This window comes from Macaca fascicularis, chromosome 7 (genome assembly GCF_037993035.2).
Source record: "Macaca fascicularis isolate 582-1 chromosome 7, T2T-MFA8v1.1".
In the NCBI taxonomy this organism is placed as follows: Eukaryota; Metazoa; Chordata; class Mammalia; order Primates; family Cercopithecidae; genus Macaca; species Macaca fascicularis.
In genome coordinates this window covers 31,790,060-31,812,057 of record NC_088381.1, presented here as the reverse complement: position 1 = coordinate 31,812,057, position 21,998 = coordinate 31,790,060, and the positions used below count along the sequence as shown (strand labels likewise).

Genomic DNA, 21,998 nt, shown 5'->3' with positions numbered 1-21,998 from the left:
TCTTGGAGGAGCAGGGAATTTTTCTATCTTGAAGACTTCATTCGTAATCTGACCTACTTCCTGGGATATAAAATGTCATTGATGAGATTATGTATATTTTCTTGTGATTCCAGACTTTATGGATACCTTGCATAATCTATAAACTAGTAGATAACTGTAAGAGGAGAAAAGTCAGGCTGCAGCTCCTAAATTCTACCTGTGTTAATGGAAGAAACTCTGCTACCACTCTGAATTCTTCTTCCCTATCATCTTCCCATTTGAAGCATCAGTTTCAGTGGTTTAATTTCCCTAATTTCTCAATAATGGGGAAGCAAGTATTGCAACTGGGAGAGTACAACCCTACCTTAAAACAAATACCCCAGAACCTGTGTCTTTCTAAGCTACACAAAACACCTCAGGATTTGGACTGCCTTTGGAATGCTGAGCCATTAACCCCCACTGACAGAAATCGGGGAGACCCCAAACTCGGAGTCTCATCTGATGATAGCTTAAAAGATCATGGGAGTGAGGCTACAGAAACTTTCGCACCATTAGTCCTGCCCTTGTACCATCTCCTGGCAACTGACCCCAGCAATTGATAACTTAGGAATTACAATCCTACTTACTGTTGATCCTAGTTACTATATAGCACAATGATTATGCATATCACTAAATTTTTGTCAAATTAAATTTTTTAAAGTTTTAATTTCAACACTAAATCCTGAGTGGGTTTGTATGTATACAGACTTCATAAAATCATATAACGTGGTCTTCTACTTACAAGGTAAAAAACACAAAATACAATGCTGCTCTCCAGTGATATTTTTTTGGGGAGGGGGGTAGGGTGGGGATGGAGTTTCGCTCTTGTTGCCCAGGCTGGAGTGCAATGGTGCAATCTCGGCTCACCGCAACCTCTGCCTCCCAGGTTCAAGCGATTCTCCTGCCTCAGCCTCAGGAGTAGCTGGGATTACAGGCATGTGTGCCACCATGCCCAGTTCATTTTGTATTTTTAGTAGAGAAGGGGTTTCTGTGTGTTGGTCAGGCTGGTCTCCAACTCCCAACCTCAGGTGATCTGCCCACGTTGGCCTCCTAAAGTGCTGGGATTACAGGCGTGAGCCACCACACGGGCAGATCACACCATTGCACTCCAGCCTGGGCAACAAGAACGAAACTCCATCCCCCCTCAAAAAAAGAAAGAAGTATACTTCTAATGTCCAAATAATACATAACATAGTCATTTCGAAAATCTGCACATCATAACAGGATTCCTCGCATCAGGACATTTTCATGCTCAGTCTTGTATTGCAGCACAAACTAAAGAGTTACACATCACAGTATGTCTGTAGTATCATGGGCTTCCCAGATATGGCTGGACTTTAGCAACAGTAGCCTTTTAAAAACAAATTCCATGGCCCCAATATCATTTAGTTAATATATATTAAGCTTTGAAAAAGGTAGAATAAATCTACTTTTAATAAGTATTTTGGTTACTTTTATTTGAACTTACCAGTAACTGAACACTATCTTTCCCTAAAAGATGAAGAATCTTGTAAATGCTTGCAAAGATTAAGGGATAAGTGTAACTCCTCAATCTCTCTGTCCATTCCCAAGTCAAATAACCATAATTAGTAACATTAAGGAGTAAATGTCAAATAATATTGAAACCTGTTTCCTTTTTTTTTTTTTTTTTAAGATGGGGTCTCACTGTCTTGCCCAGGCTGATCTCAAACTTGGGCTCAAGTGGTCCTCCTGCCTCTACGTGCACCCCACTTCACTTGGCAAATCTATTTTCATTTCCATTTGTAAACCAATATTTTATTTTGTGGCAGTCTTAAAACAGCATTTTATACTGGATATTTGCATTAAAAATTCAATTGGCCAACTAAACTCTTAACTTCTTCAAGGCAGTAATGTGTTTTTTACTTTCTCGGTATCCTCCAAGTGCTAAGAACTATGGGAATGTATGCTAACGGCTGTGTCAAGTATATTAACATAAAGGAAAGATACAGGAGAAATATTAGTATAAAATAATGGCGTACTTTGATGAGTTAAAATTACTTGGGGAAAATACAGAAAACTGAAAATATGTATAGTAGTCCCCCCTTATCTGTGGTTTCACTTTCCATGGTTTCAGTTGCCCATAGTCAACCACTGTCAGAAAATATGAAGATATTTTGAGAGAGAGACCATGTTCACATAACTTTTATTATAGTATTGTGTTAAACTTATTATATTTTAATACTGTTAATCTCTTACTGTACCTAATTTATATAAACTTTATAAATGTGTGTATTTTTTTTACATACATAAAAACAATATATACAGAGTTTGGTACTGTCTATAGTTTCAGGCATCCACTAGGGATCTTGGAAACTATCTCCTGAAGACAAGAGAGCAGGGGGGACTACTCTAAACGAAACTGAACACAATTTCCAAGATGAATACACAAGAAACCACAAAGGATATTTGAAAACCATGTGATGTGCAACTTCAAGAGACTGCCAGTATTCATCTGGAACAAAGCTTGTTTGTACCAAAAAGCAGTTTAATATTCGTAAAGCTATGGTGAACAAGACCAGATGAATATTCTCTCCAAGAAGATCTGAAAAACAGAACAAAACAGGTAATAGTGGCACAAAAGTTAGGCAGTTACACTTGCAGAACGTAAAATCTGCTGCTCTGGTTGGCCCCTTGTAAGGCACAGTAGCGACCTCTGGCCCCTCCACATCATTCTCAAAGCCAACCTAGGGAAGGTTATGCAAGGACCACAGCCTCATCACTGGGTGACTGTCCCTCTTTTAGCTTACCCAACTTTTCTTGCAACTTACTGTATAAAGATAATAATATTAAAATAATATAAATATTTAAAATAATAAATATTAAAAATTAAATATAATATTAAATATTAAAATATTAATTAAAATATTAAAGAGTGGGTTAACTAAGGCCTTAGGCTAATTAATTAGGCCATACTACGTGTGTATCTAATGAAAAAAACAGCTAATAAATTACTAATTTGGGAAGCAACCCTTTGTATATGTGCAATATAAAATGGTCCTCTGTACATTTTAAAATACATTGATGCTTATTATTATATATGCCAGGCACTGTGTTAATTTCTTTTTTTTTTTTTTTTGAGATGGAGTCTTACTCTGTCGCCCAGGTTGGAGTGCAGTGGCCAGATCTCAGCTCACTGCAAGCTCCGCCTCCCGGGTTCAGGCGATTCTCCTGCCTCAGCCTCCCGAGTAGCTGGGACTACAGGCGCCTGCCACCTCGCCCGGCTAATTTTTTTGTATTTTTTTAGTAGAGACGGGGTTTCACCTTGTTAGCCAGGATGGTCTCGATCTCCTGACCTCGTGATCCGCCCGTCTCGGCCTCCCAAAGTGCTGGGATTACAGGCTTGAGCCACCGCGCCCGGCCACACTGTGTTAATTTCTTTACATGCATCTCACTTAATCCTCCACACAGTGCTATGGGATAGGTATTATTAGCCCCATTTTACAGACGAGCAAATTGAGGTCCAGAAATTAAACTGCCTTGTCCAAATAAAGCTGTAAATGACTTATCAGGATTCAAACCCGGATCTGTCTGCTGTCTCCAAAGTCCTGCTCTTGACCACAAATGGACAGTCTGTCGGCCAAATACAGAGTATTCTTTTAAAATTTGAATTTAGTTGCCAACATTTAGAAATCAGAATTTATATTAAAATCTGTGTTTCCAGCATTTCAAAACTCGTTAAGATCTGGCAACACAGAGCTCAACGGGCAACTGGCTGGTAGTGAAATATACGGGGGCTCCTTTCAGATGGGGCAGGAGCTCTCCAGACAGCACCCCCTCACTCACCGCCGCGGCGCCTGACGTTCTTTTCCTGGGTGCTGAAGTACAAGGTAGACTTTCTCTTTCGCAGCTTTATCTTCTCGTGGGAGCGGTTCTGGAGACCACGCAAAGTGAGGCTGGCATCTTCGCGTCCCCGCTCCATTCCGCACTTGCTTAGAAGGCCTCCTCATCCCCGGCCGCCACCTTCCTGAAGCGGAAGAAAGCTGCAGGAGCGTGCTGCTCGTCCATCCACTAAGTTTGGCTTTTGCGAGCAGCCGTCGCTCGCAAGCCCGGAAGTAACCGGGAACTGGCAACTTTGTCTCTACCACCCCAAGAGGTGGCTCGTTGGCGGTTTTCTTTCGCTGTTTCCGAACCGAGGTATGTTACTATTCGCCTTTGGCTTGGCGGTCTCTGTGCTCGGGGGTCCGAAAACTGCCAGAAGGAGCCCGGTCTCATCTCTGGAGGGGAGCAGGCGGTAGCGAGTTTAGCGACGTGGAGCAGGCGCAGAACAGTCGGAGGTGCCTGAGTGGTTATTAAAAATGGTAATGATAGGCCGGGCGCGGTGGCTCACGCCTGTAATCCCAGCACTTTGGGAGGCCGAGGCGGGCGGATCACGGGGTCAGCAGATCGAGACCATCCTGGCTGGGAAAAAAAAAAAAAGTAATGATAATCGTAAACGTCAGTGTTGGTGTAACATTTTAAGTTCGTTGCTCTCAGAAAAAATGTCCGTTGAACGAGGTGGACAGGGTCGGGATGATTTAGCTTCTTGTATAAATGTGGAAACATGCTCAGTGGTTCCTGTGTTTTTGTTTTTGTTGTTGTTGTTACTTTCTTTTTGTTTTTTGTCCTCTAGTTAAAAGTAAAACCAGGCCGGGTGCGGTGGCTCTCGCCTGTATTCCCAGCACTTTGGGAGGCCAAGGTGGTAGGATCACGAGGTCAGGAGATGGAGACCATCCTGGCTAACACAGTGAAACCCCGTCTCTACTAAAAATACAAAAAATTGGCCGGGCGTGGTGGCGGGCGTCTGTAGTCCCAGCTACTTGGGAGGCTGAGGCAGGAGAATGGGGTGAACCCAGGAGGCGGAGCTTGCAGTGAGCTGAGATCGTGCCACTGCACTGCAGCCTGGGCAAGAGAGCAAGACTCCTAAAACACACACACACACACACACACACACACACACACACACACACACACACACACGAGAACAAAGGGCAGTCACTGTCAATTTTTTTGGCCCTTTCTTTTATTGCCATTTTAAAAATGATGCATTTAGGCCGGGCGCAGTGGCTCATGCCTATAATCCCAACACTTTGGGAGGCCAAGGGGAGTGGATCAGGAGGTCAGGAGATTGAGACCATCCTGGCTAACACGGTGAAGCCCCCTCTCTACTAAAAATTAGCAGGGTGTGACCTTGACCTCGTTTATATATATATATATATATATATAAACGCATATATATATATATGCGTTTAAAACCATTGAGAACATTATGTAATAGAAGAGGTTTTGGCTTTGTCTTATACCCTTCACTAATTCATTTCCTGTACTCCTTATGTATTTATATTCTTGTTTCAATTAGTAACATAAAAATATTGTTCACTCCAGTGCAAAGTAGTGACGTAAAATCTTTTAAAAGGACATTGTGCTAAGTGATGGCTTTGCTTTCCATTTTTGTACACAGATTTGAAGAGATTTCCTGGATGTGGAGTGTGGCTTCCGAAACCACCTTTTCCTTGTGCTGTATTTGTTGCAACAATGTTTAGGAGATTGACACTTTCACACCTGCTTTTTACCACTATCCTTGGAATTGCTGGAGGAGTATATATTTTTCAACCAGTATTTGAACAGTATGCCAAAGATCAGAAGGAATTAAAGGTGCAGTTGGTACAAGAATCAGAAGAGAAGAAAAGTTAATACTACATTGAGTTAGGCCAGGCGCGGTGGCTCACTCCTGTAATCCCAGCACTTTGGGAGGCCGAGGCGGGTGGATCACGAGGTCGGGAGTTCGAGACCTGCCTGACCAACATGGTGAAACCCTGTCTCTACTAAAAATATGAAAATCAGCCGGGCTTGGTGGTGTGCACATGTAATCCCAGCTCTTCGGGCGGCTGAGGCAGGAGAATTACTTGAACCTGGGAGACGGAGGTGGCACTGAGTTGAGATCACGCTGCTGCACTCCAGCCTGGGCGACCGAGCGAGACTCCATCTCAACAAAAAGAAAACAAATACTTCATGAAGTTGAACCGTAATAATTGCTTAAAGTTCCATTGTAATTATTTTAACTTTAATCTAGCAAAAACATAGATGTATTTAAAAATAAATCATGGATAATGATTTTTTAACCTAACACTTAACGTTTACTGTATTTTTGTCATTTTATGTCTTTTTACCAGGACAGAAAAGTAATTTCCTTTTAAACAAAAGTGAATGTTTTAGAAATATTTTCTACTTGAGGTTTGTTTTTCTAGGAATTTAGCATATGTAATATCATGGGGTGCCAGCCTCAGTGTGTATAAAATAATTGGGGAGAGTGTTTACAATAGTATTTGTAGATATGTGAACCAAGTTAAACTACCTCAGACAGAAAGCCCTGCAGTTACCCTGCAATTAGATTGGTTTGATATATTTCGGCAGTCATTGAATCCCAGCCATTTTTCATCTCAGGCAGTGTGGAGGAGTAGTTGAGAATTGGGATGGCTCAGATCAAATTGGGGTTTTAGAGAAGATAGATGCTGTTTGAGAGGATGGCAGGTGTGATACAGATGTTTGTTTAATCCACTAAGCAAATTTGCATTAATAATGGTGTTAAGGGAATAGTTTGTTATGAAGCTATTATTCATATAGTTAAAAAGTTTTTTGAAGTTGCTAAGAATTGGTATTACTTTTTACCCTAATCTTAAGTTTGTATTTTCTTTTTTTTTTTTTTTAATTTAAGTTCTGGGATACATGTGCTGAACGTACAGGTTTGTTACATAGATATACATGTGCCATGGTGGTTTGCTGCACCTGTCAACCCGTCATCTAGGTTTTAAGCCCCACATGCATTAGGTATTTGTTCTAATGCTCTCCCTCCTCTTGTCCCCCACCCCCAGACAGGCCCCAGTGTGTGATGTTCCCCTCCCTGTGTCCATGTGTTCTTGTTGTTCAACTTCTACTTATGAGTGAGAACATGTGATGTTTGGTTTTCTGTTCCTATGTTAGTTTGATGAGAATGATGGCTTTCAGCTTCATCCATGTCCCTACAAAGCACATAAACTAATTTTTTTTTTTTTTTTTTTTTTTTTTGGAGATGGAGTCTGACTCTGTTGCCCAGGCTGGAGTGCAATGGTGCGATCTTGGCTCACTGCAACCTCCACCTCCCAGGCTCAAGCAATTCTACTGCCTCAGCCTCCTGAGTAGCTGAAGCTATGGGAGTGCACCACCACGCCCAGCTAATTTTTGTATTTTTAGTAGAAACAGGGTTTCGCCATTTTGGCCAGGATGGTTTCGATCTCTTGACCTCGTGATCTGCCCGCCTCAGCCTTCTAAAGTGCTGGAATTACAGGCATGAGCCACTGCACCCAGCCGAACTCATTTTTTATGACTGCATAGTATTCCGTGGTATATATGTCTCATATTTTCTTTATCCAGTCTATCACTGATGTACATTTGGGTTGGTTCCAAGTCTTTGCTATTTTGAACAGTGCTGCAATAAACATACGTGTGCATGTGTCTTTTTTTTTTTTTTAGACGGAGTCTTGCTCTGTTGCCCAGGCTGGAGTACAGTGGCACAGTCTCCGCTCACTGCAAGGCCCGCCTCCCAGGTGCACACCATTATCCTGCCTCAGCCTCCTGAGTAGCTGGGACTACAGGTGCCTGCCACCATGCCTGGCTAATTTTTTTTTTTTTTTTGTAGTTTTAGTAGAGATGGGGTTTCACCGTGTTAGCCAGGATGGTCTCGATCTCCTGACCTCGTGATCCACCCCCCTCAGCCTCCCAAAGTGCTGGGATTACAGGTGTGAGTCACTGTGCCCGGCCGTGCATGTGTCTTTATAGTAGAATGATTTATAATCCTTTGGGTATATACCTAGTAATGGGATTGCTGGGTCAAATGGCATTTCTGGTTCTAGATCCTTGAGGAATCGCCACACTGTCTTCCATAATGGTTGAACTAATTTACACTCCCACCAACAGTATAAAAGCGTTCCTGTTTCTCCACAGCGTTGCCAGGATCTGTTGTTTCCTGACTTTTTAATGAGCACCATTCTAATTGGCATGAGATAGTATCTCATTGTAGTTTTGATTTGCATTTCTCTAATGACAGGTGATGATGAGCATTTTTTCATATGTTTGTTGGCTGCATAAATGTCTTCTTTTGAGAAGAGTCTGTTCATATCCTTCACCCACTTTTTGATGGGGTTGTTTTTTTCTTGTAAATTTGTTTAAGTTCCTTATAGATTCCGGAGATTAGCCCTTTGTCAGATGGACAGATTGCAAAAATTTTCTCCCATTTTGCACGTTGCCTGTTCACTCTGATGATAGTTTCTTTTGCTGTGCAGAAGCTCTTTAATTAGATCCCATTTGTTGATTTTGGCTTTTGTTAGAATTGCTTTTTGGTGACCTAGTCATGAAGTCTTTGCCCGTGCCTATGTCCTGAATGGTATTGCCTAGGTTTTCTTCTAGAGATTTTATGGTTTTGTAGCAGGACGAGCCGCAGACAAAACCCCTCACACACCGAGATAGTGAAGGGAGTGGTTTTTATCAGCTGGAAACGTTGGCAGACTAGCATCTTAAAATCTGAGCTTGTCAGGTGCCCAACTTCTATCCCTTTTAAGGGCTCACAACTGTAAGGGGGTCCGCATGAGAGGGTCGTGATCGATTGAACAAGCCAGGGGGTATGTGACAGGGGCTGCAAGAACTGGTGGGCAGGGTGAAACAGAACAATATCCTTCCATCCAATGTCTGGAATATATAGATAACATCAGTTGCTAGGTCAGGGGTGGAATTTTAACTACCAGGCTTAGGTCAGGCAGGCCCAGGCCTGGTTTCAGGTCTGGTTCCTAGGCCCCGGGCTACCTGCCTTTTGTTTCGCCTTTTTTTTTCACTTTTCTGAGTATAAAATAATATGAGAGGGTCTGTCTCTCTTCTCCCAGTTTTAGGTTTTCAATTGAAGTCATTAGTCCATCTTGAGTTAATTTTTATATAAGGTGTAAGGAAGGGGTCCAGTTTCTGTTTTCTCAATATGGCTAGCCAGCACCATTTATTAAATAGGGTATCCTTTCCCCGTTGCTTGTTTTTGTCAGGTTTGTCAAAGATCAGATGGTTGTAGATGTGTGGTATTATTTCTGAGGTCTCTGTTCTGTTCCATTGGTCTATATCTCTGTTTTGGTACCAGTACCATGGCGTTTTGGTTACCGTAGCATTTTTGTATAGTTTGAAGTCAGGTAGCTTGATGCCTGCAGCTTTGTTCTTTTTCCTTAGGATTGTCTTGGCTATATGGGTTCTTTTTTGGTTCCATACGAAATTTAAAGTAGTTTTTCTAATTCTGTGAAGAAAGTCAATGGTAGCTTGATGGTAATAGCAATGAGTCTATAAATTACTTTGGGCAGTATGGCCATTTTCATGATATTGATTCTTCCTATCCATGAGCATGGAATGTTTTTCCATTTGTTTGTGTCCTCTCTTGTTTCCTTGAGCAGTGGTTTGCAGTTCTCCTTGAAGAGGTCCTTCACGTCCTTTGTAAGTTGTATTCCTAGGTATTTTATTTTCTTTGTAGCAATTGTGAATGGGAGTTCCCTCATGATTTGGCTCTCTGTTTGTCTATTATTGGTGTAGCAATTGTGAATGGGAGTTCCCTCATGATTTGGCTCTCTGTTTGTCTATTATTGGTGTATAGGAATGCTTGTTTTGCACATTGATTTTGTATCCTGAGACTTTGCTGAAGTTGCTTATCAGCTTAAGGAGTTTTTGGGCTGAGATGATGGGGTTTTCTAAATACACAATCATGTCATCTCCAAACAGGACAATTTGACTTCCTCTCTTCCTATTTGAATACCCTTTATTTCTTTCTCCTGTCTGATTGCCCTGGCGAGTACTTCCTGTTACTATGTTGAATATGAGTGGTGAGAGAGGGCAAACTTGTGCTAGTTTTCAAAGAGAATGCTTCTATTAAGCTTGTATTTTCAATGAGATCTATAAATGTAATCATGTATGTACGAAGTTCTTTATCTAAATGAACATGTTTTTATTATTATTGATGTTCTTTTTCTTAAGATGTGTAAGAATTTACTTTTAATCTTAAGATTTAAGAATTTCTAAAATTCATTATAAGTTAATCTCAGCTATGTTAAGTGGAGACCAGCATAGGTAATTTTTTTTTTTTTTTTTTTTGAGATGGAGTCTTGCTGTGATGCCCAGGCTGGAGTGCAATGGCGTGATCTTGGCTCACTGCAACCTCCCCCACCCAGGTTTAAGCGATTCTCCTGCCTCAGCTTCCCGAGCAGCTGGGATTATAGGCACCCGCCACCACACCCAGCTAATTTTTGTATTTTTAGTAGAGATTGGGTTTCACCCTGTTGTCCAGGCTGGTCTTGAACTCCTGACCCGAAATGATCCACCCGCCTTGGCCTCCCAAAGTGCTGAGATTACAAGCATGAGCCACTGTGCCTGGCCTAGCATAGGTAATTTTTAAAAAAAGAAAGCGGGCCGGGCGCGGTGGCTCACGCCTGTAATCCCAGCACTTTGGGAGGCCGAGGCGGGCAGATCACAAGGTCAGGAGATCGAGACCACGGTGAAACCCCGTTTCTACTAAAAATACAAAAAATTAGCCGGGCGCGGTGGCGGGCGCCTGTAGTCCCAGCTACTCGGGAGGCTGAGGCAGGAGAATGGCGTGAACCCGGGAGGCGGAGCTTGCAGTGAGCCAAGATTGCGCCACTGCACTCCAGCCTGGGCGACAGAGCAAGACTCTGTCTCAAAAAAAAAAAAAAAAAAAAAGGCCGGGCGCGGTGGCTCAAGCCTGTAATCCCAGCACTTTGGGAGGCCGAGACGGGTGGATCACGAGGTCAGGAGATCGAGACCATCCTGGATAACACGGTGAAACCCCGTCTCTACTAAAAAATACAAAAAACTAGCCGGGCGAGGTGGCGGGCGCCTGTAGTCCCAGCTACTCGGGAGGCTGAGGCCGGAGAATGGCGTGAACCCGGGAGGCGGAGCTTGCAGTGAGCTGAGATCCGGCCACTGCACTCCAGCCTGGGCTACAGAGCGAGACTCCGTCTCAAAAAAAAAAAAAAAAAAAAAAGAAAGCGAAGAAATTACAAAAGTAGTATATGTTCCTTAAAGCATTCTAATAATACAAAATTAACAAAGTGAAAAGTGAAAATTATTGATGTATAAATTGATTTATTCACTACCTTAACAATTTAGGGTGAACTTTTGAGGTTTTCTTTTTGTTTTTTGTTTTTAAAGAGATACACCAGGCTTGAGTGTAGTATCATCATTGCTCACTATAACCTTGAACTCCGGGGCTCAAGTGATTCCTCCCGTCTCATCTTCTACAGTAGCTAGGACTACAGTTGTGCACAACTACATCTGGCCCACTTAAAACAAATCTTTGTAGAAATGGGGTCTCACTCTGTTGCCTAGTCCGGTCTCAATCTCCTGGACTCAAGCAATCTTCTTGCCTTGGCCTCCCAAAGCACTAGGATTCTAGGTGCCAGTCACTGCGCTTGGCAAGATTTTTTCCTATGCACTTAAAAGTAGTTATAAAAATTTTAATTTAAATACCAAGTGTCTGCTGGGTAACAGGTTTGGCTTTGCTTGGCTCTAGACTGGAATTCTGTTCTTTGTGTCTTCTCATTATGGGACCGAGGCTCAAGGAGCAGCCTCTGTCAGGGCTATGACAGGGTGTAGGAGAGAAAGAGATTGAGAGTAGATGTAAGTTTCTGCTCAATTGTGGCAAATTATCACATCTTCTCATATTTTGGCTAACAGCATGTCGCACGCTCAAGCCTAAAATCAACAAGGCAAGGGACGTGGACTCTTCCCATAGGCTGCAAAGTCAGGTCACGTGACAGGAATATATAATGTTATTACATTCAAGGAATAATCCTAACACATCAAGTTAAACTAAACTGCTTTTGATCCTCCTTTTGAAAAGGATGCCAGTTTAGTTGTTATATACCAAGTGCCAGAGGCTGAGTTTTTTTTTCGTCCGGTGAAGATACTGCGTTCATTGAAATCAAAACCACACTGACCGTTTCATGTTCACTGGGATGACTGCAGTCAAAAAGATGAAAAATGACAAGTGCTGGTGAGGATGTGGAACAATTGGAACCTTCATACACTACTGGTGGGAAAGTAAAAAGGTGTAGTCACTTTGGGAAAGTTTGGCAGTTCTTCAGATGGTTAAATGTAGAGTTACTATATGGCCTAGCAATTCCCCTTACAGGCATATGCCCAAGATAATTGAAAATATATATTCAGGGCTACCCACTTTGGGTCCCCTCCCTTTGTATGGGAGCTCTGTTTTCACTCTGTTACATCTTGGAACTGAATTCTTCTGGTCCATGTTTGTTACGGCTGGAGCTGAGCTTTGGCTCGCCGTCCACCCCTGTTGTTTACTGCCGTCGCAGACCTGCCGCTGACTTCCATCCCTTCGGATCCGGCAGGGTGTCCGCTGTGCTCCTGATCCAGTGAGGCGCCGATTGCCACTCCCGATCAGGCTAAAGGCTTGCCATTATTCCTACACGGCTAAGTGCCTGGGTTCGTCCTAATTGAGCTGAACACTAGTCACTGGGTTCCACGGTTCTCTTCCGGATTCCATGGCTTCTAATAGAGCTATAACACTCACTGCATGGCCCAAGATTCCATTCCTTGGAATCCTTGAAGCCAAGAACCCCAGGTCAGAGAACATGAGGCTTGCCACCATCTTAGAAGCGGCCGGCCACCATCTTGGGAGCTCTGGGAGTAAGGACCCCGGGTAACATTCGGCGACCACGAAGGGACCTCCAAAGTGATGGGAAACGTTCCCCCAAAAGGAAAAATGCCCCTAAGATGTATTCTGGAGAGTTGGGACCAGTTTGACTCTCAGACACTTAAGAAAGAAACGACTTACATTCTTCTGCAGTACCGCCTGGCCACAATATCCTCTTCAAGGGGGAGAAACCTGGCCTCCTGAGGGAAGTATACATTATGACACCATCTTACAGCTAGACCTCTTTTGTAGAAAAGAAGGCAAATGGAGTGAAGTGCCATATGTACAAACTTTATTTTCATTAAGAGACAACTGGCAATTATGTAAAACGTGTGATTTATGCCCTACAGGAAGCCCTCAGAATCTATCTCCCTGCCCCAGCGTCCCCCGACTCCTTCCCCAACTAATAAGGACCCCCCTTCAACCCAAACTGTCCAAAAGGAGATAGACAAAGGGATAAACAATGAACCAGAGAGTGCCAGTATTCCCCGATTATGCCCCCTCCAAGCAGTGGGAGGAGGAGAAATCGGCCCATCCAGAGTGCATGTACCTTTTTCTCTCTCAGACTTAAAGCAAATTAAAATAGACCCAGGTAAATTCTCAGATAACCCTGATGGCTATATTGATGTTTTACAAGGGTTAGGACAATCCTTTCATCTGACATGGAGAGATATAATGTTACTGCTAAATCAGACACTAACCCCAAATGAGAGAAGTGCCGCCATAACTGCTGTCTGAGAGTTTGGCGATCTCTGGTATCTCAGTTAGGTCAATGACAGGATGACAACAAAGGAAAGAGAATGATTCCCCACGGGCCAGCAGGCAGTTCCCAGTGTAGACCCTCCTCACTGGGACACAGCATCAGAACATGGAGATTGGTGCTGCAGACATTTGCTAGCTTGCGTGCTAGGACTCAGGAAAACTAGGAAGAAGCCTATGAATTATTCAGTGACGTCCACTATAACACAGGGGAAGGAAGAAAATCCTACCGCCTTTCTGGGGAGACTAAGGGAGGCATTGAGGAAGCATACCTCTCTGTCACCTGATTCTATTGGAGGCCAACTAATCTTAGAGGATAAGTTCATCACTCAGTCAGCTGCAGACATTAGAAAAAAACTTCAAAAGTCACCTTAGGCCCAGAGCAAAACTTAGAAAACCTATTGAAATTGGCAACCTCAGTTTTTTATAATGGAGATCAGGAGGAGCAGGTGGAGTGGGACAAATGGGATTAAAAAAGAGGGCCACCGCTTTAGTCATGGCCCTCAGGCAAGCGGACTTTGGAGGCTCTGGAAAAGGGAAAAGCTGGGCAAATCGAATGCCTAATAGGGCTTGCTTCCAGTGTGGTCTGCAAGGACACTGAAAAAAAGATTGTCCAAGTAGAAATAAGCCGCCCCCTCGTCCATACCCCTTATGTCAAGGGAATCACTGGAAGGCCTGCTGCCCCAGGGGATGAAGGTCCTCTGAGTCAGAAGCCACTAACCAGATGATCCAGCAGCAGGACTGAGGGTGCCCGGAGCAAGTGCCAGCCCATGCCATCACCCTCACAGAGCCCCAGGTATGCTTGACCATTGAGGGCCAGGAGGTTAACTGTCTCCTGGACACTGGCGCAGCCTTCTCAGTCTTACTGTCCTGTCCCGGACAACTATCCTCCAGATCTGTCACTATCCGAGGGGTCCTAGGACAGCCAGTCACTAGACACTTCTCCCAGGCACTAAGTTGTGACTGGGGAACTTTACTCTTTTCACCTGCTTTTCTAATTATGCCTGAAAGTCCCACTCCCTTGTTAGGGAGAGACATTCTAGCAAAAGCAGTGGCCATTACACACTTTAACATAGGAGAAGGAACACCCGTTTGTTGTCCTGTGCTTGAAGTCTGGGCAACAGAAGGACAATATGGACGAGCAAAGAATGCCTGTCCTGTTCAAGTTAAACTAAAGGATTCCACCTCCTTTTCCTACCAAAGGAAGTAACCCCTTAGACCCAAGGCCCAACAAGGACTCCAAAACATTGTTAAGGACCTAAAAGCCCAAGTCCTAGTAAAACCATGCAATAACCCCTGCAGTACTCCAATTTTAGGAGTACAGAAACCCAACAGACAGTGGAGGTTAGTGCAAGATCTCAGGATTATCAATGAGGCCATCGTCCCTCTATACCCAGCTATACCTAACCCTTATACTCTGCTTTCCCAAATACCAGACGAAGCAGAGTGGTTTCCAGTCCTGGACCTTAGGGATGCCTTTTTCTGCATCCCTTTACATCTGACTCTCAATTCTTGTTTGCCTTTGAAGATCCTTTGAACCCAACGTCTCAACTCACCTGGACTGTTTTACGCCAAGGGTTCAGGGTTAGCCCCCATCTATTTGGCCAGACATTAGCCCAAGACTTGAGCCAGTTCTCATACCTGGACACTCTTGTCCTTTGGTACATGGATGATTTACTTTTAGCCACCCGTTCAGAAACCTTGTGCCATCAAGCCGCCCAAGGGCTCTTAAATTTCCTCGCCACCTGTGGCTACAAGGTTTCCAAACCAAAGGCTCGGCTCTGCTCACAGCATGTTAAATACTTAGGGCTAAAATTATCCAAAGGCACTAGGGTCCTCAGTGAGGAACGTATCCAGCCTGTGCTGGCTTATCTTCATCCCAAAACCCTAAAGCAACTAAGAGGGTTCCTTGGCATAACAGGCTTCTGCTGAATATGGATTCCCAGGTATGGCAAAATAGCCAGACCATTATATACACTAAGGAAACTCAGAAAGCCAATACCCATTTAGTAAGATGGACACCTGAAGCAGAAGCGGCTTTCCAGGTCCTAAAGAAGGCCCTAACCCAAGCCCCAGTGTTAAGCTTGCCAATGGGGCAACACTTTTCTTTATATGTCACAGAAAAAACAGGAATAGCTCTAGGAGTCCTTACACAGGTCCGAGGGATGAGCTTGCAACCCGTGGCATACCTGAATAAGGAAACTCATGTAGTGGCAAAGGGTTGACCTCATTGTTTACAGGTAGTGGCGGCAGTGGCAGTCTTAGTATCTGAAGCAGTTAAAATGATACAGGGAAGAGATCTTACTGTGTGGACATCTCATGATGTGACCGGCATACTCACTGCTAAAGGAGACTTGTGGCTGTCAGACAGCCGTTTACGTAAATATCAGGCTCTATTACTTGAAGGGCCAGTGCTGCGACACAACCCAGCCACATTTCTTCCAGACAATGAAGAAAAGATACAACATAATTGTTAACAAGTAATTGCTCAAACCTACGCCACTTGAGGGGGACCTTTTAGAGGTTCCCTTGACCAATCCCGTCCTCAATTTGTATATTGATGTAAGTTCCTTTGTAGAAAAAGGACTTTGAAAAGTGGGGTGTGCAGTGGTCAGTGATAATGGAATACTTGAAAGTAATCCCCTCACTCCAAGAACTAGTGCTCAGCTGGCAGAACTAATAGCCCTCGCTGGGGCAGTAGAATTAGGAGAAAGAAAAAGGGTAAATAGATATACAGACTATGTAAGCATACTTATGTATGCTTACCTAGTCCCCCATGCCCATGAGGCAATATGGAGAGAAAGGGAATTCCTAACTTCCGAGGGAACACCTATCAAACATCAGGAAGCCATTAGGAGATTATTATTGGCTGTCCAGAAACCTAAAGAGGTGGCAGCCTTACACTGCTGGGGTCATCAAAAAAGAAAGGAAAGGGAAATAGAAGGGAACTGCCAAGCAGATACTGAAGCCAAAAGAGCCGCAAGGCAGGACCCTCCATTAGAAATGCTTATAGAAGGACCATTAGAAATACTTATAGAAGGACCCCTAGTACGGGGTAATCCTCTCTGGGAAACCAAGCCCCAGTACTCAGTAGAAGAAATAGAATGGGGAAGCTCGCGAGGACATAGTTTCCTCCCCTCAGGATGGCTAGCCACCAAAGAAGGAAAAATACTTTTGCCTGCAGCTAAGCAATGGAAATTACTTAAAACTCTTCACCAAACCTTTCACTTAGGCATCGATAGCACCCATCAGATGGCCAAATCATTATTTACTGGACCAGGCCTTTTCAAAACTATTAAGCAGATAGTCAGGGCCGGTGAAGTGTGCCAAAGAAATAATCCCCTGCCTTATCGCCAAGCTCCTTCAGGAGAACAACGAATAGGTCATTACCCAGGAGAAGACTGGCAGCTAGATTTTACCCACATGCCCAAATCTCAGGGATCTCAGTGTCTACTAGTCTGGGTAGATACTTTCACTGGTTGGGCAGAGGCCTTCCCCTGTAGGACAGAAAAGGCCCAAGAGGTAATAAAGGCACTAGTTCATGAAATAATTCCCAGATTTGGACTTCCCCGAGGCTTACGGAGTGGCAATGGTTCCACTTTCAAAGCTATAGAACCCAGGGAGTATCCCAGGCATTAGGTATACAATATCACTTACACCACGCCTGGAGGTCACAATCCTCAGGGAAGGTTGAGAAGATAAACGAAACACTCAAATGACATCTGAAAAAGCTAACCCAGGAAATCCACCTTGCATGGCCTGCTCTGTTGCTTATAGCCTTACTAGGAATCCGAAACTCTCCCCAAAAAGCAGGACTTAGCCCATACGAAATGCTGTATGGACGGCCCTTCCTAACCAATGACTTTGTGCTTGACCGAGAGACGGCCAACTTAGTTGCAGACATCACCTCCTTAGCCAAATATCAAGTTCTTAAAACATTACAAGGAGCCTGTCCCCAAGAAGAGGGAAAAGAATTATTCCACCCTGGTGACATGGTATTAGTCAAGTCCCCTCCCTCTAATTCCCGATCCCTAGATACATCCTGGGAAGGACCGTACCCAGTCATTTTATCTACCCCAACTGCGGTTAAACTGGTTGGAGTGGAGTCTTGGATACATCACACTTGAGTCAAACCCTGGATACTGCCAAAGGAACCTGAAAATCCAGGAGACAACACTAGCTATTCCTGTGAACCTCTAGAGGATCTGCGCCTGCTCTTCAAGCAACAAGCATGAGGAAAGTAACTAAAATCGCAAATCCCCATGGCCCTCCCTTATATTTTTCTCTTTACTGTTCTCTTACCCCCTTTCACTCTCACTGCACCCCCTCCATGCTGCTGTACGACCAGTAGCTCCCCTCACCAAGAGTTTCTATGGAGAATGTGGTTTCCCAGAAATATTGATGCCCCATCATATAGGAGTTTATCTAAGGGAAACCCCACTTTCACCACCCACAGCCATATGCCCTGCAACTGCTGTAACTCTGCCACTCTTTGCATGCATGCAAATACTCATTATTGGACAGGGAAAATGATTAATCCTAGTTGTCCTGGAGGACTTGGAGCCACTGTCTGTTGGACTTACTTCACCCATACCGGTATGTCTGATGGGGGTGAAGTTCAAGATCAGGCAAGAAAGAACACACGTAAAGGAAGTAATCTCCCAACTGACCTGGGTACATAGCACGCCTAGCCCCTACAAAGGACTAGATCTCTCAAAACTACATGAAACCCTCCGTACCCATACTCGCCTGATAAGCCTATTTAATACCACCCTCACTGGGCTTCATGAGGTCTCAGCCCAAAACCCTACTAACTGTTGGATGTGCCTCCCCCTGCACTTCAGGCCATACATTTCAATCCCTGTACCTGAACAATGGAACAACTTCAGCACAGAAATAAACTCCACTTCCGTTTTAGTAGGACCTCTTGTTTCCAATCTGGAAATAACCCATACCTCAAACCTCACCTGTGTAAAATTTAGCAATACTATAGACACAACCAACTCCCAATGCATCACGTGGGTAACTCCTCCCACACGAATAGTCTGCCTACCCTCAGGAATATTTTTTGTCTGTGGTACCTCAGCCTATCATTGTTTGAATGGCTCTTCAGAATTTATGTGCTTCCTCTCATTCTTAGTGCCCCCATGACTATCTACACTGAACAAGATTTATACAATTATGTCGTACCTGAGCCCTGCAACAAAAGAGTACCCATTCTTCCTTTTGTTATCAGAGCAGGAGTGCTAGGCGGACTAGGTACTGGCATTGGCGGTATCACAACCTCTGCTCAGTTCTACTACAAACTATCTCAAGAACTAAATGGTGACATGGAACGGGTCGCCAACTCCCTGGTCACCTTGCAAGATCAACTTGACTCCCTTGCAGCAGTAGTCCTTCAAAATCGAAGAGCTTTAGACTTTACTAACTGCCGAAAGAGTGGGAACCTGTTTGTTTTTAGGGGAAGAATGCTGTTATTACGTTAATCAATCCAGAATTGTCACCAAGAAAGTTAAAGAGATTCAAGACTGAATACAACGTAGAGCAGAGGAGCTTTAAAACACCAGACCCTGGGGCCTCCTCAGCCAATGGATACCCTGGATTCTCCCCTTCTTAGGACCTCTAGCGGCTATAATATTGTTTCTCCTCTTTGGACCCTGTATCTTTAACCTTCTTGTTCAGTTCTTCTCTTCCAGAATCGAAGCTGTAAAGCTACAAATGGTTCTTCAAATGGATACCCAGATGCAGTCCATGACTAAGGTCTACTGCGGACCCCTGGACCGGCCTGCTAGCCCATGCTCCGATGTTAATGACGTCAGAGTCACCCCTACTGAGGAAATCTCAACTGCACAACCCCTACTATGCTCCAATTCGGCAGGAAGCAGTTAGAGCGGTCGTCAGCCAACCTCCCCAGCAGCACTTGGGTTTTCCTGTTGAGAGGGGAACTGAGAGACAGGACTAGCTGGATTTCCTAGGCCGACTAAGAATCCCTAAGCCTAGCTGGGAAGGTGACCACATCTACCTTTAAGCATGGGGCTTGCAACTTAGCTCACACCAGACCAATCAGGTAGTAAAAAGAGCTCACTAAAATGCTAATTAGGCAAAAACAGGAGGAAAACAAATAGCCAATCATCTATCGCCTGAGAGCACAGTGGGAGGGACAATGATCAGGATATAAACCCAGGCATTCGAGCTGGCAACGGCTATCCTCTTTGGGTCCCTTCCCTTTGTATGGGAGCTCTGTTTTCACTCTATTAAATCTTGCAACTGCAAAAACAAACAAAAAACCAGGCAAAACAGAAAATATATGTTCACACTAAAGCTAGTAAATGAGTGTTCATTGCATTATTCATAATAGCCAAAAAATGGAAACAACCCAAGCGTCCATTAACTGATGAATGGATAAATAAGTGGTATATCCGTATAAAGGAATATTATTCAGCCAAAATGAGAAAAAGTATGTGTTATAACATAGAAAAAATTAGAATACATTATGAAATAAGCCATGCACAAGATGGCACCTATTGGTATGTTTTCATTTGTATGACATGTCTAGAATAGGTAAATGTCTAGAGACAGAAAGTAAATTAGTGGCTGATAGGGGTTGATTGAAGGGGGGATGGAGAATCATTACTAGTGGAGATGATTTTTTTTTTTTTTTTTTTTTTTTTGAGACAGAGTCTGGCTCTGTCACCCAGGCTGGAGTGCAGTGGTGTGATCTCGATTCACTGCAAACTTTGCCTCCCAGGTTCAAGCGATTCTCCTGCCTTAGCCAACTGGGATCACAGGCACAAACTACCACACTCAGCTAATTTTTGTATTTTTGGTAGAGACAGGGGTTCACCATATTGGCTAGGCCACTGTGCCCGGCTGTGGAGATTATTTTTAGGGTGATGAACTGGGCATGGTGGCTCATGTCTGTAATCCCAGCACTTTGGGAGGCCGAGGTGGGCAGATCACATGAGGTCAGGAGTTTGAGACCAGCCTGGCCAACACGGTGAAACCCTGTCTCTACTAAAAATACAAAAATTAGCCAGGTGTGTTGGCACACGCCTGTAGTCCCAGCTACTAAAGAGTTTGAGGAAGGAGAATTGCTTGAACCCAGGGGGCTGGAGGATGCAGTGAGCCGAGATCGTGCCGCTGCACTCCAGCCTGGGAAACAGTGAGACTCCATCTCAAAAGAAAAAGATTTTTAGGGTGATGGAAACGTTCTGAAAGTAGATAGTGGTGATCAATGTATAACTTTGTGAATATATTAAAAACCACCAAATCGTACACTTTTAAAGGGTGAACTTTATTGTGTGTGCATTATATCTCAAAGCTGTCATGAAGATACTGCGTGCAAACCGCTGAATTGTACACTTTTAAGGGGTGAACTTTATTGTGTGTGAGTTATATCTCAAAGCTGTCATTAAAATAAGATACTGCATTCAAACTAGCAACTGCAGTTAAGGCAGTTCAGTGTTTTTTGCTCTTGTGGTACTCTACAATCCATCTATTTTTTAAATTGTCATAACATATACTTAAAATTTACTGTTTTAAAGTATACGGTTCAGTAACATTAAGTACTTTCACACTGTTGTGCAATTATCACCACCATCCATCTCCAGACTTTTTCTATCTGGTTTTTACAGGGAGCGGAGGGAATTGAATGGGGATATAGAGTCCCCTATCTCTAGATCTTCAAATCTTTGAAGGTTACATTAATGTCTACAATCCTTCCCTTCCCTCCGCTCACCTCCCCTTCTCTCTCTCTCCTTTTCTTTCTTTCTTTCTCTCTTCCTCTCTTTTTTTCTTTCTCTCTTTATTTTCCTTTCTTTCTCTGTTCCCCAGGCTGGAGTGCAGTGGCACAATCACAGCTCATTGCAGATTTGACCTCAGACTCAATTGATCCACCACTCTCAACCTCCCAAGTAACTGGGATTATAAGCATGTGCCACCACATCCAGCTAGTTTTTAAAACTTTTTTATAGAGATGGGGTCTCACTATGTTGCCCAGGCTGGTTTGAAACTCCGGGGCTCAAGCTATCCTCCAGCCTCAGTCTCCCAAAGTGCTGGAATTACAGGTGTGAGCCACCACGCCTGGCCTATGAATTGCTTCTAATTTACTGTCTTAGCCAGGTAAGGCAGATTCGGGGGCTTTCAGTTGGCACTTTCTACCATAAAGGCTTTTACAACAAGGTCGGTGTGAGGTCTCTCACATGCCAACTACTGAGTTTATATCTGTCCCACTTAAAGACTGGGAGAAAAAAATCCTGCAAAGTGGGTCCTATTAGATTAGTTTGGTCCAAAGCTGCATTCATCCTTTAACCTTCTTGAACACCCACTCTTAACTGAAAGGTCATGGTGGCATTTTCTAGTCTGCTTGTACCAGTGTCAACTTAAGGCCTGTATCCAGTGGCCATCAAAGTCTGAGTATTTTTCTTTCCCCAGTGCACATTTGTCTGGTTAATGGCTTTGGGTGTCTTGAGAAAAGGAGCAAGAGAATGATCAT

At 43.7% G+C, this 21,998-nt stretch overlaps 3 protein-coding genes and 1 pseudogene across 11 annotated transcripts in view; 3 read left to right on the top strand and 1 right to left on the bottom strand.

Annotated features, from left to right (window-relative positions):
* The window catches only part of PIGB (phosphatidylinositol glycan anchor biosynthesis class B), a 37,658-nt gene extending 33,648 nt beyond the window's left edge, over window positions 1-4,010 (bottom strand). For 6 of the 7 annotated variants that reach the window (XR_012414984.1, XR_012414985.1, XR_012414986.1 and 3 more), the window contains exons 1-3: window positions 3,823-4,010; window positions 2,448-2,581; window positions 1,487-1,606 (exon numbers count right to left, since the gene is read on the bottom strand). Coding sequence is in view for 3 of the 7 variants with exons in the window: in XM_065547948.1 (XP_065404020.1) it covers window positions 1,487-1,606; window positions 2,448-2,581; window positions 3,823-3,958 (390 nt within the window). In the remaining 4 variants the exon portion in view is untranslated. Of the gene's footprint in view, window positions 1-1,486; window positions 1,607-2,447; window positions 2,582-3,822 lie in introns of those variants that run through there. The other variant, XM_073995846.1, reaches the window with a different exon arrangement.
* Window positions 4,011-4,075: 65 nt separating this feature from the next.
* PIGBOS1 (PIGB opposite strand 1) lies at window positions 4,076-6,142 on the top strand. Of its 3 annotated transcripts, none has more exons than XM_015452863.3 (2): window positions 4,076-4,173; window positions 5,477-6,142. In XM_015452863.3, exon 2 carries the CDS (start codon window positions 5,551-5,553, stop codon window positions 5,707-5,709), a length of 159 nt encoding a protein of 52 aa, XP_015308349.1. In that variant the 5' UTR covers window positions 4,076-4,173; window positions 5,477-5,550; the 3' UTR covers window positions 5,710-6,142. The 3 variants fall into 3 exon arrangements, with proteins under 3 accessions (XP_015308349.1, XP_015308350.1, XP_045251429.1); XM_015452864.3 differs by having other exon boundaries at window positions 4,076-4,313; XM_045395494.2 differs by having other exon boundaries at window positions 4,114-4,337.
* Window positions 6,143-12,661: 6,519 nt separating this feature from the next.
* Window positions 12,662-14,021, top strand: LOC141407201 (uncharacterized; annotated as a pseudogene).
* A 3,623-nt stretch (window positions 14,022-17,644) lies between these two features.
* Window positions 17,645-19,516, top strand: LOC123574432 (syncytin-1-like). Its single transcript, XM_073995848.1, is given in 4 exon segments — window positions 17,645-18,144; window positions 18,146-18,650; window positions 18,653-18,924; window positions 18,926-19,516. Coding segments are annotated over 4 exon segments (1,623 nt in total). The 5' UTR covers window positions 17,645-17,766; the 3' UTR covers window positions 19,394-19,516.
* The last annotated feature ends 2,482 nt before the right edge of the window (window positions 19,517-21,998 follow it).